This window comes from Gigantopelta aegis, chromosome 2 (assembly GCF_016097555.1).
Source record: "Gigantopelta aegis isolate Gae_Host chromosome 2, Gae_host_genome, whole genome shotgun sequence".
Classification (NCBI taxonomy): domain Eukaryota; kingdom Metazoa; phylum Mollusca; class Gastropoda; order Neomphalida; family Peltospiridae; genus Gigantopelta; species Gigantopelta aegis.
The window spans coordinates 4,961,921-4,976,513 of record NC_054700.1 but is presented as its reverse complement, the minus strand read 5'-3'; the positions used below and the strand labels follow the sequence as shown (position 1 = coordinate 4,976,513).

Here is a 14,593-nt window from a genome sequence, read left to right as displayed (position 1 = left end):
CAATTAAACAAGAATCAACATTAGGACAACCAACAACTCCCCAAGTGAACAGACATGAACATTTAAACAAGAAACCAGAAGTTTTCAAACAGAAGTACATACATGTATCACAATTTGTTACACAGATAGCACTATGCAGGGATTTCTCCAGGATGTCGGTCCCGCCAGGGTCCCATGTATGATGGGATTGGGAAGATTAGTCCAAGTAAATCATTCTAGGGATATGTTTCCAAGCCACTGAATGATGCAATACACCATTGTTAAAGTAATGTAATACAAATGACATAATTATATATATACTGAACAAAAAAAGAAACTTCCGATTTGTACATATAGTATTTGTTGTGTTAAAGAATTCATTGTGTAATGAAATTATATAGATAGTATTAGCCTTGAGCTGTATTATAAGGATTCATGAATTTTATCGATTATTTTTGCACTGTTAATCGTCGACAACGTGGAATTCAATATGCACGTGTAGTATTCGGTCAATTTGTTTTACTATTCTTACTGACATTGTTGTCAAGTGAATGAAAATGCTTCAAAATTTGTAAAAAAAAATAATGTTTTTTTTACATTGTAGCATTTTTAGTATGGTAAGAATACCCAATAATTTACACGAACAGGCGATTGGCATGCTTGATACTGGCATGTCGACAGAAGACGTTGCAAGGCATGTTGGGAGTTCTAGTCGAGCGATACGAAATCTTCGCGTAAGATTTCGGACGACAGGAAGCACCAACGATTTGCCATGTCGTGGACGTCCGCTATATCATGAACACACATTTGCGCAATCGATTCCAAACTGCCACTGCTACTGCTGCTAACACACCTGGGCTTCATAATAACCGAATCAGTGGGCAAACTGTTCGTAATCGTCTGCGGGAGAACAGTTTACATGCACGGCGTTCTTACGTCGGATGCGTTTTAACGCAACGTCATCGTCTAAATCGTCTTAATTGGGCACGTGTACATACTTGTTGGATACGGCGATGCTGGAATACCGTTCTTTTTTCGGATGAATCCAGATTTTCTTTACAACGTGGTGATGGCAGGGTGCACGTCTACCGTAGGAGAAATGAACTCTATGCTGACTGTTGTGTTCTTGAACGAGATCGTTTCGGGGGTGGGGTTTGTGTCATGGTCTGGGCAGCCATTGCCCATGGTTATCGTTCACCACTAGTCGTCATTGATGGCAATTTAAATGCTCAACGTTACCGCGATGACATTTTCACTCATCACTTCATTCCTGTGTTCCATAACAACACCAACATCTCGATTTTTCAGCATGATAATGCCACCTCTCATACAGCTAGAGACACTGTAAATTTTCTTAGGACAAATAACATTGATTTCATTGATGACTGGCCCGTTAAAAGTCCTGATCTCAACCTCATCGAGCATGTCTGGGATAATCTGGACAGACGATTGTGACGTCGTCCCAACCCACCCGCTAACGTCAATGAACTTCGTCGAGTGCTCATTCAGGAATGGAACAATATTCCACAGGCAGAAATCAACACTTTAGTCAATTCTATGCGCCTGCGATGCACTGCAGTGGTCAATTCAAGAGGTGGTCATACCCGTTATTAAGTGGGGTTTTTTTTTTCTTTTAACCCCTACCACACTTGGTCAAAATTTCTCCCAGTTTCTATTAACCTATGGCCATGATTTTTGCACCAAACAATGCATCATGGAACACTCTTTAAAAGCATATATAACAATTATTCCCCCAGTTTGTTTTCATCAAGTTATGTTCAAGCAAAGTTAGCGGAAGTTTCTTATTTTGTTCAGTATATATATATATATATATCAGGAATTTTTAGTGTAGAAATTGTGAATTTTCAGTGCCACCGTTTTCTCTTGGGAAGGGGCCCATGTTCGGACCCACAGAACGTCTGGATAAATCCCAGCTATGGGACCTTTAACATATATTTGCAGAAAACAAGTTCAGGACTGCATGTGCACTAAATAAAATGGTCTCAAATCAATGGTTAAGTTTGTAAATTATGGCTGAAATGTGTGGCTCAACCATGTGGACACATCATCATTTTGCAAACGGTCTCATATTTAGGAATGACCAATAAACAATTTCTTTAAAATGATTCCATTTTCCCTTCATTACTGCTAAATAAAACTTTGTGCAGTACGTATACAATGTACAGTGGGCAGGACGTAGCCCAGTGGTAAAGCGCTCGCTTGATGCATGGCCGGTCTAGGATCGATCCCCGTTGGGCTATTTCTCATTCCAGCCAGTGCACCACAACTGGTATATCAAAGGCCATGGTATGTGCTATCCCGTCTGTGGGATGGTGTATGTAAAAGATCCCTTGCTGCTAATGGAAAAATATAGCGAGTTTTCTCTGTAAGACTACATGTATATGTCCCAATTACCAAATGTTTGACATCCAGTAGCCAATGATTAATAAATAAATGTGCTCTAGTTGTGTCATTAAACAAAACAAACTTTAAATTTTACATGTACAGAAACATTTTTCAACGAGTACACATTTAAAAGCAAACCAGAGTCCATTTTGATCTAAATATCTTTTACCGATATGTGTATGTGCTTCTTTCTTTTATTAAAGTTAAAACTTTGTTTTGTTTAATGACAACACTAGAGCACATTGATTAATTATTCATCAGCTATTGGATGTCAAATATTTGGTAATTATGATAGTCATCAGAGAAAACCTGCTACATTTTTCCTAATGCAGCAAAGAATCTTTTATATGCACTTTCCCACATACAGAAAAGCACATACCATGACTTTTGACCAGTTGTGGTGCACTAGTTGGAACGAGAAAAATTATTTGATTAATTCCTTTCTTTTTTAATACAAAAATCATTTAAAATTAAATATCCCCACTGACCAATCCCCTAATTAATAACAACTAAAATGGTTATTGAATTTACACCAAATCAAAACCCTTTTTTAAAAGGAAAATTTTCGGTTCAAAGTATTATGGATAATTTTAAAAATATTTATACTTTAAACATTAAAAAAAAATATAGCTTCCTTTTTGAACAGCCGCATGCCAGAACCAAAAGTTAAATGTGTCTTACATTACAGAACTAAAAATATCCACAAAGCATAAGGCAGTTAATTATTTCCAAGATGAATGAAAAAACATTTTTTAAAAACTATCTTCCAACAATATACAGTAAAACCTCTCAAAACCAGACCCTCTGTAAACTGGAATTCCCTCAAAACTGGACGTTTTACATAGTCCCTTTTTAGAAATCAGTACAAAACTTAACCTCTCTAAACTGGATACCTCCAGAAACCGGGCATTTGTGTTGGTCTTAAAGGTGTCCAGTTTAGAAGGGTTTCACTGTGTGAGAAAACGATCATCCCACAAAACACCTGGCTGCTTTCTTGGCACGGAAATGGTAGATTCTTTTCTTTTTTTCACATTCGCTTTCAGCTGCAGTAGCTAAATGAAGCAAACGTGATAGTCTGGAGAAGAAATGATCTCCCAACAAATCACTTTAAAAAGCTAGTTTGAAAAATATACTCGGTTAATGTGTCTTTAAATGCTTAACAACATGCTACTGATGCAAGTAACGTACAAGTTACAATCAATAAAAACAAATTTGAGAGCAGGAAGGGAGGGGTTTATACATCCACACTGGAAACGGAAGGAAGGAAATGTTTTATTTAACAATGCACTCAACACATTTTATTTATGGTTATATGGCGCAAGACATATGGTTAAGGACCACACAGATATTGAGAGAGAGGAAACCCACTGTCGCCAATTCATGGGCTACTCTTTTTCGATTAGCAGCAAGGGATCTTTTAGATGCACCACCCCATAGACAGGATAGCACATACCACGGCCTTTGATATACCAGTTGTAGAGCACTAGCTGGAACAAGAAATAGCCCAATGGGTCTACCAACGGGGATCGACCCTAGACCGATCGTGCATCAAGCGAATGCTTTACCACTGGGCTTTGTCTCGCCCCTCACTGGAAATGTGTTATGATTAAAATTGTGAAATAGTTACCGAAACACTGATTTTAGCGAGAACGCAGTTTCCTCTGACAAGACTACATATTAGAATTATCAAATTTTTGACATCCAATAGCTGGTGATTGAATACTTGATGTGAGCACTTTTAGTCCTATCAGCGGAAGGAGAAATGTAGCTCAGTCAGTAGAGTTTGATGTGTTATAGAATCGAACCACCCCAGTAGACACATTCTCTGAGTTTTTTTCTACCCCAATTAATGCACCACAACTCATCTATCAACAGCTATGGTATGTGCTGTCCTGTCTGTGGGGGAAAAATACATATAAAAGAACCCTTGCTGTTAATGGGGAAAAAAGCATGGGGTTCCTCCGAGGACTACAGGTCAAAATTACGCAGTTCCTGACATCCAACAGCTGATGATCAATAAATCAACAAACTTTGGCCATAACGTTAACCTTCACCTACTGACCAACATTGTTAAAATGGATGGCCTTTTGCCCTGTGTGATTAATATCAGGATGAGAGAAGTCTTGCACAGTAACTTGACCACAGAACCTTACATTGATGGCTGACGACAGGTGTTAACATCACTCCACAACACCTACACATAGCTGGCTGTTGATTCCATTCCCCTGGTGCTAACTGATCTTATAACCACAAACACACAAATATCTCCCAGACCACCAACAGACCACGGCAACCAAATGTTCCAGTTGGCTCAACCAGCTGGAACTATAAGTAATGCATGTGCGCAACTGGCCCCTGTACAGGCTTTGATTATGTTCATAAAAGAATGTTTATAATTTATAATTTACATTTAAAGGTGTTGGATCAAAGTTTGTTTAAAGTAAGTTACTGTTTAACGACACTATAGCACACTGACTAACTCTACATTGAATATTGGATTTCTAACTCTTGATAATTGTTACATCATATATATTCTTGAGAAAAAAAAAACACTACATTTTTCCAAGGGAGCAAGGGATCTTTTACATGCACAACCCTTGCAATTAAGAAAATGTCTACGGCAAATAATTTGGCGTGCAAAAATAAATGTCCATGGCATTTTTCATGACAATTTTGTTTGAAAATCTGTAATGGAAGTAAATTTTAATGATTAGTTTGTTATTTGTGGTGTTTACCAATATGCTGTAAGATTTATTCACACCAGTGGTGGTATTCGATGATTAAAAGTGACAACAGTTAACACATGGATGACACATACAGTTCAAGAACAATGGGGCTGCAAAGGAATGACAATTTATCATTGTCCGCCGTGATGTGCCAGTTCAATCTTTATCAAAATAACACAATATATTTAATATGCTATAGAATTAAACTCATTTTCTTTAATAACGGCATAATTTCTGTTTGGAAATCTGCCACGAAGACCAAAACCCCATTTATTATTTCAAGCCCAAGTAAATAGGTAAAGTATGGGGTTTTTTTTATTAGGCCACATGTCACCAGAAAAAGGTGGCATATTTTGCCAATATGAATCACAGAAATTTTGATTAAACTGTCGGAACGATCTCACTATATATAAGGGGTGGGACATAGCCCAGTGGTAAAGTGTTCACTTTGTCGCGGTCAGTCTAGGGTCGATCCCCATCGGTGGACCCATTGAGCCATTTCACATTCCAGCCAGTGCTCCACAACTGGTGTAACAAAGGCCATGGTATGTACTATCCTGTCTGTGGGATGGTGCATATAAAAGATCTCTTGCTGCTAATCGAAAAGAGTAGCCCATGATGTGGTAAAAGCGGGTTTCCTCTCTCAATACCTGTGTGGTCCTTAACCATATGTCTGATGCCATATAACCGTAAATAAAATGTGTTGAGTGGGTTGTTAAAACATTTCCTTCCTCTATATATATGTATATATATATACACATATCTCATCAGGCTGACTTGTAGGAGTGTATGTTAAACATTTTAATGAAAATAAAACACATATAATGCACCATAGCCACAGTTTAACGATATATAAGCTGTCACACCCCTGCAATCCAGTGGTCCCTGCTGTGTGTGTGCTGTGAACAGTCAATAGAGTTCAATGACCTAGTTGATACATGCTCAACGCGGTAATTTACATGTATTTAAGATTATGCCCCATGACGCTGAGATTCAGATACTTAGTAAAATAACGGTGCAGTTACTGTTTTAATATTTCCTTTTAATCTGTTTTCAGTTCACAAGCATATTTTATTTTTAACAATAAGGAAAAAATACATCTTGAAAAAAAACACCAATATAGTCCACGGCAAAGGAAATGCCGCAGAGAACGAAAAACTCCTCGGCAATCTCCACGGGCAATTGCAGGGGTTGCATGCACCATCCAACAGAGAGGATAGCAAATAACACGGCCTTTGATAGGTGCATGGGGAACGGGTTGGGACAGAAAAAACAATAACAGAGAATGGGTCTACTAAGGAACGGATTAAATATTTGGACCCTAGATCCTACCCACTGACCACACTGATTTATTAATCATCGCTATTGGATGTCAAACATTTGGAAATTCTGAAACAATAGTATTCAGAGGAAATCTGCTACATTTTTCCATTAGCAGCAAGGGATCTTTTATGTGCATTTTCTCACAGACAAGACAACACATACCACAGCCTTTGATATACCAGTCGTGGGGCACTGGTTAAGATAGGGGGGGGGGTACAATAAGTCTGACTAGGAGGTTTGATCCTACAATCTAATCACACGAGTGCTCTACCGACCGAGCTAAATCCTGTACACTCCCCAAATTTCAGATCAACTATTTTTTTAAAACATGGTGCTTTGTCAGTCACTATTATTGGATATCCACCATTTGACAATTCTTAGGAACCCTGTCACATTTTTCCATTAGCAGCAAAGGATCTTTTATATGCACTTTTCCACAGATAGGATAGCACATACCACGGCCTTTTGACTAGTTGTGGTGCACTGGTTGGAACGAGAAAACAACCAATCACTTGAATGGATCCACCAAGGTGGTTCGATCCTGCGACGCAAGCACCTCATGCAGGCGAGGGCTCAACCGACTGAGCTAAATCCGGCCTCTGTCAGTAATTAATTTCATGGATGGAGTCTTCCCCCAGACCCCAATTTATAAGCATCTTCACATCTTTGACCACTCACTCTTTCCGGGAACTCAAACTTGTCTAGGCTCAATTTAACACTAATGATTGTTATAATTTCCAGAAACACACGCAGTACAGCAGTAATTACTGGTACCAGCCAGAAAACACGTCTGGTAGTAGCATATGTTAGTTCACAAACGAAAGGCTCTCCTACAAAATGTGTGTGTACACAAATGGATTATCACTAAATGGAGAAAAAAACCCAGCTGGTGGTTGTACATAATATGCTTTTTAAAAGATGTCTCGACATCAGGTGTGGATCCGGGGGGGGGGGGGGGGGGGGGGGGGCGCGGGTCAAGGGGTTCTGGACCGACAGAAGTCTTACAGCTACCATAGGATTTCAAATATCATGGAAAACAATTTTTTTAGAATAATTATATATATTATATATTATTACCAGTGTTTTTCAGTATCGTCAATATCATATATTAGGAATAAAAATTGTATTATGCGAGCCTCTGTCGAGCATAATACATTATTTTTATTCCTAATATATGATATTGACGATACCGAAATACACGAGGGTAATAATCTCTTTATCATATAATCAATCTCAAGCTTAATACAACATGTTTTTGTAAACTGTACACCCAACTATTCCAGTCCGCCATTACTAGATATTCAAATGACGTAAGAATATGTGGCGTGGTGTATTTTTGAATGGAAATGACGTCAAACTCGAATGACGTCATTTTGGATGTCCTTACATTCAAATAAAGTTATGCCTAATGTTTTTTTGTTTTCTGAATGCTTGACAGCTTTCAGTGTCAAATTGCCATTGAAATGTTTTTATTTGACGACTATAAATGCATATGTCAATCATGGAGTGTCTGAAGTATGTGAACTGAAAAATATCACATACTTTGATTACACTGAAAATGTAAGATATTATATGATAAATATATATATATTTATTTATTATTTCCGTTGAATAGTCTTACTCGATATAATAATCATGGGAAACAAAATTTTGGTTCCGTGATTATAGTGACACGGGTCCGGAATCAATAGTTTCCGTGAAATATGAGGGCCTTTCTTAAATTGATAATTTATATAATTAGTACCATTTATAAAGAGATTGAAAGCTGGAATAACAATGAGATCTCAACATCATTTGAAGTTTGTAATACAGCTATTAATGCTAGTAGAAATCATAGACGACTAGTATGTTTTAGAGCTGGTCTAGTACTGGAGATCTCAACATCATTTGAAGTTTGTAATACAGCTATTAATGCTAGTAGAAATCATAGACGACTAGTATGTTTTAGAGCTGGTCTAGTACTTGAGATCTCAACATCATTTGAAGTTTGTAATACAGCTATTAATGCTAGTAGAAATCATAGACGACTAGTATGTTTTAGAGCTGGTCTAGTACTTGAGATCTCAACATCATTTGAAGTTTGCAATACAGCTATTAATGCTAGTAGAAATCATAGACGACTAGTATGTTTTAGAGCTGGTCTAGTACTGGAGATCTCAACATCATTTGAAGTTTGTAATACCGCAATTAACACTAGTAGAAAAAATCATAGACGACTAGTATGTTTTAGATCTGGTCTAGTACTTGTTAGTTACAGATGCAAATTAATGTTATGTTCCCTCCTATTGCTGGCATCTTCCGATGGTACATGTATGCCATAACTGTGCAAAATGGGTAAATCGCCATGATAGCCAAACTTGATCTGTAACGATACGTGATAAAGCGATACACAAAATGTCAGCTCAACATCTTGAGGCATTGTGAAAACAGAAGTGTGGAAAACTATATTTGGGACAGAGACAGACAGGCAGACAGACAAAGCAAGATGGATAGAAGACAGACAGATGGATAGAAGACAGACAGACAGATGGATAGAAGACAGACAGATGGATAGAAGAGACGGACAGATGGATAGAAGAGACGGACAGATGGATAAAAGACAGACAGACAGATGGATAGAAGACAGACAGACAGATGGATAGAAGACAGACGGACAGATGGATAGAAGACAGACAGACAGATGGATAGAAGAGACGGACAGATGGATAGAAGACAGACAGATGGATAGAAGACAAGACAGACAGATGGATAGAAGACAGACGGACAGATGGATAGAAGACAGACGGACAGATGGATAGAAGACAGACAGACAGATGGATAGAAGGATGGGAGACAAAACGTACAGATCCCTCCCAGTGCAACGATATAAAGAGACCAATCAACATGCATTAACAAAGAACGCAACCATATAATTATACAGGAGCAACAAAAGCTTTTGAACTTCTACAAGTTTCTAACCTTACCTACAGACATGGACATGTCCATAGTGACTGACTTCACAGACAGCCTTTAGGCATTCTTACATACAGTCTACGTTTTCAAAAATCTCAGCTCTAGGGGTCACTGCCTTCGTCCTCAATCTGGGAAAATTGCGTAAACACATCTGTGTCTGCCGCATGGAATAGCAGAAATGCACTACAAGAAAGATTCCTCAGTGTTCAACAACAACCCAACTGCTTGGGAAATCTATCCGAAACGTGCTGTTTATCAGAAAACCAAGTTGGCAACTTCCAACCCAACTACGCTGCAAACCCTCAACCTTTTAGCTTCATTTTCTGCATTTTGTACATAACAGGGCTTTACAGCAAAGTTGAGGCGATAGCGGCTGTGCCTAAAATAAGTTTGTTTTGTTTAACGACACCACTAGAGCACATTGATTTATTAATTATCGGCTATTGGATGTCAAACATATGGTCATTTCGACAGTCATAGAGAAAACATGATACAGTTTTTACATTAGTAGCAAGGGATCTTTTATATGCACCATTCCAAACAGGATAGCACATACCACAGCCTTTAATATACCAGTCGTGATGCACTGGTTGGAATGAGAAATAGACCAATGGGCCCACCAATGGGGATCGATCCTAGACCGATCACGCATCAGGCGTGCATTTTACCACTGGGGTATGTCCTGTCCTGCCCAAAATAAGCAGGCCGAATTTAAGTGCAAAAATGTTAACCTCAAAATCAACTGATGGAATATTAAGCTGTAATTTGATTAAAGTATCTTAAACTGCATTTCTCAATATGTACCAACTCTTTACTAGCTATTAATCAGTATTCAGCACTGCACTAAAAAAAAACCTTAGCGTGTTTAGAACAGATAAAAAGTCTGTTGTGCTCAAATTAGTGAGATCGAAGAGGCGGGATGTAGCCCAGTGGTAAAGCGCTAATTTATTATTTCAGCCAGTGCACCACAAATGGTATATCAAAGGCTGTGGTATGTGCCAATCTAATTAAAATTAGCTCCACAGTTACATGTGGATCTAACACCAGCCAGTTGGAGCTGATGTCTACCAATCAAAACCTTACTTGCAGAATCCTGCCAGTGATTTAAAACTAACAACACTGCATAGTCCCCAATGTCCAGGTAACATTTCGTCTGTAAATAATAATTTAAATATTGACCAATCACACTTCGCCTTTTATAATGTTATTTGGGAGCATACAAATTCTAAAAATATCGGGCGAGTCTATTTTAGTGGCCGCAGTACAGCGAACCATACCAATACGTACGGGGTGGGTTATCAGTCTTCAATTTTACATTAAAAATTATTTATTTATTTATAAAAAACCCCAACTAAATCAGTCTTCAGTTTTACATTACAAATTATTTATTTTATAAAATAAAACATGTTTTAAGGCATTCGTAATTCACATGAAACATGTCGTATACCCTCAGGACAATTCGGAATGTTTTAAAATTATTTTTAAATCACTGGCAGGATTCTGCAAGTAAGGTTTTGATTGGTGGACATGAGCTCCAACTGGCTGGTGTTAGATCCACATGTAATTGTGGAGCTAATTTTAATTACATTGTGGTATGTGCTATCCTGTGTGTGGGATAGTGCATATAAAAGATTCCTTGCTATTAATGGAAAAATGTAGCTGGGTTTCCTTTCTAAGACTGTGTCAAAAAGACAATATGTTTGACATCCAATAGCCAATGATTAATAAATCAATGTGCTCTAGTGGTGTCTAACGTTAAACTAAACAAAAATAGTGAGATCTAAAGTACTGCGTAAGTACAAAATTTCCCCCTGCATAAGTACTGGTAATAAAATTTTATATGGGGGGCAATCCACTATTGGGGGTGGGGGGAGGGTGGGGCAACCCAAACTGTATGTATGTAATAGTATGTATGTATGTATGAATGATTTTATAACATTTAATCCAGTTAAAAAAAAAACCGTTTGATAGTTGGGGGGGGGGGAGAGCATTCCCCCCCATGGTCCCCCTTCGCTACACCACTGATAAGTACAGTTGGATTTTCAACATAGGATTTAGTTTTTTCAAATTCTACACCATTAATTCTACACATTAAGAGATCTATGGAATCTCTAAAACCTACAATCATAATGCTGGTTTTTGTGGTGTGCATACATGTGTGTGCCTGTGTGTGTTGATAAGGAAACCAGGACTAAACCACTATCACTGTCTATGGCAGTTGAAAGAATTAATTGTGACAATATCACAACTTCCATCGGGAGTTGCTATTACATGTAGTATTAAATGATTCACATTAATTTTAGGAATTTGTGCAAAACTAAAAAGTGAAGAAAACAATCGTGCAAAAGGTGCAAACTAAAATGTGACAGTTAATTGATAAAAATTGATATTAAATAGTTATTAAATGTAAAATTATCAATTTATAGGTCAATTGCAGTAAACATGAGAATAGATGCACAGTGCTTATATAACTGAATTCAAAACCTTATGTTCATATAATTCTAACCCAGGCACAGTGGAAGCAAGTGGACATTTGGGGGGGGGGGGGCTGACTCAGATTGAGATTGCAAAGCAAAGTTTCTAGGGGGTTCGAGTATGCTCCCGACTAAAATTTCAAAAACTTTATGTCCTGAAATTAATTTCCTGCATTCTACAAGTAAAATTCATCTCTGCCTTAAGATTTACTATCAATAATACTTTTTATTCTGATTTATTGGGGGGGGGGGGGGGGATAAAACCCCATAGCCCACCCTACCTGTAACCCGACTGTGTAAGTCCATAAATTGATGTAAAACGATTATGACCGATTATCGATGTTGGAATTCCAACCCGATTCCCAACACTAAACTTAATGCACGGGGCACATTAAGGCTATATTTTACTACGTCCCTCCGGACTACATTAAACTGACCAATAATAAAACTTGTCCCACCTACCTGGCCGAAAGGAGACTTTCTTTCAACAAAGGTATTCCATTGATGTCGATCAATTCATCCCCGATTTTTAGACGACCATCGTAAAACGAAAGACTCCCTTCTTTAATGGACACGATTTTGAACGTCAAGAACACTGATGCCGCCGCCGCCGTAGTAGTAGTTGCCGACACAGGTAATGGTGATGACGGCGGCGAGGCAATACTTCCGTTAATATAGCCATCACTGCTGTCGCTCGCCGCCCTGCGACGTTGTGATCCCACGGGAACACAATCAAAAACAATTCCTAAATTCTTTCCTCTGATGGTCGAGAATTGGACAGAAAATACATGATCCTTTCTCGGCGGTTTAGTCGGTGGCGGAGACTTGGATACGATTTCCCGGCTACCCGTGCGTTTGAAATTAAAAACGCCGACACGTTTTGCACGGGCGTAGTCGATTTCGTCACGATCGTCCACGTGCGAGGCGGAGGCTGCACGGGCCGGAACAGTGTCCACGCCTCGACTGAATCCCGGGTGGGACTTCCGGACATGTCTTGTTTTTAAACTTCCTCTTCTTCCAATATTTTGTGGAAATATTCGATTGAAATATGACTTCAGTGCATCCATCATTCAAATGCATATTCAAATGTGCTTCCACCACAAAAAATAGACCGAATTTTGCACTTTAGCGTAATCTAAACTTCAAATATTTATAGCAACCAAGCATTTTATTGTTATAATTTATTGTATTATTTTTTTTTTTAAATGGGGGTGGGGGCATTTTGGAATATAAATTAGCACAATGTATTAATGGTTTTAATAACAAAATGTCGGTAGTACCATTGGTGCTGCTAACAAAACTTAAGAGTTTGGAGTTCCATTGAAATGAAACCATGTACGTTTCGTGCAACGATTTATCTGCACTAAAAACAACCACTTTTGTCTAAGCAATAGAGAGATAAGTGGTTTAAGAAAGATTTGTTCCCGTAATGATTACAATTAGTGATGGTCTATTCGGCAATTTACAAACGCGTCCATTGATTGGTTCTTCGAAGACACAAATTGCGTTCGCTACTGCTACCTACAACACAATCAGCACGTTTTTGATTTTTGCCACGAAATTGAAATGCCAGTTTCCTTCTACACGAATTATCACACACCATGGTATACCATTAACTGCACGCAACACTTAATGGTGCTGATCTGCGAGAGAAATAATTGTCGTTGCTATGGATATTAAAATCAAATACATCTTTGTCGCATCCATCCTAACAAGAGAAATCGCAGCGGTTGTTGTTGTGGGTTTTTTTTAGTAGGCCTAATGTTCCACGTGGTAAAGTTTTGATGTTCCAAGTTGGTAAACAGAAAGTCTCAAAGTTAGTCGATGTGGTAAAATCCCTCTCCATCACGACCTGTTGAAAAATGTCATGGAATATTGGCTATAGAACTCGCCCGTGGGAAAATAAAAAAAGTATTCGGTGAGTGTTGTATATTTCTATACCGGGCGACAGCTGGAAGTAAAAATCTAACACAGAAGCACCACGTCGTGTCATTTTGCAACTGCGGAGCCGATAACAAACAATTCTGGCGAAGTGCCACCCATGTGTTGGCCAGTCCGAAACTGATTGGATAACATTTCTCGAGATGGCCAATGAGTAATTTTACCTCGTGGAGCTCGTGGAATCTACAGTATTCCTAGAATGAATGAAATCGGTATAAGCTACAGTATACCTGCAAGACAGTGACTGAGCATGTGAAAATAACCACATGGCAGTATAAACACAATACTATAGTATACGATGCAGGGCCGTACCCTGACCAAAATCCATGGGGGGGGCACTAAATTTTATAAATAATTTTTAACATACTATAAAGATTAAACATTTCTATGCTATTACTGGAGATATAAAAAAAAAAAAAAAAAAGGACAAGATTCTCAGGGGGGGGGCAGCTGCCCCCTTGCCCCCCCCGGAGGGTACGGCCCTGCGATGGGGGAAACCCACAAGCTGTTCTAGACATTTATATGAGGGTTAAAGTGTCAAGTCCAGTCTCTGATGTAACGGGGAAACATGGTGGTGGTGGTGTTTGGGGGGGGGGGGGTCAAATAGGGGTCACGAACATTCCTTTAGTAAAATAGTAGGATTGCGCTGTTATTAAAAAAAAAAAAAATTTTTTTTTAAAAAAATACCGTAATCAGAATTTTTTTTTTTTGCAAGGTCTTCTTTCAGATCAAGGAACATATTGGAGTAGCCAGGGTTTTATGGGGGTGGGGAGGAAAGATGTTTTATTTAAC

At 38.4% G+C, this 14,593-nt stretch overlaps 1 protein-coding gene across 4 annotated transcripts in view; it reads right to left on the bottom strand.

The window, feature by feature from the left end:
• LOC121380267 (tyrosine-protein phosphatase non-receptor type 13-like) overlaps positions 1-13,933 on the bottom strand; it is a 97,039-nt gene extending 83,106 nt beyond the window's left edge. For 3 of the 4 annotated variants that reach the window (XM_041509112.1, XM_041509113.1, XM_041509114.1), the window contains exon 1: positions 12,323-13,933. In XM_041509112.1, coding sequence (XP_041365046.1) covers positions 12,323-12,930 — 608 coding nt within the window. In that variant the 5' untranslated portion in view covers positions 12,931-13,933. Of the gene's footprint in view, positions 1-9,397; positions 9,520-12,322 lie in introns of those variants that run through there. The other variant, XM_041509115.1, reaches the window with a different exon arrangement.
• Between the last annotated feature and the right edge of the window lie 660 nt (positions 13,934-14,593).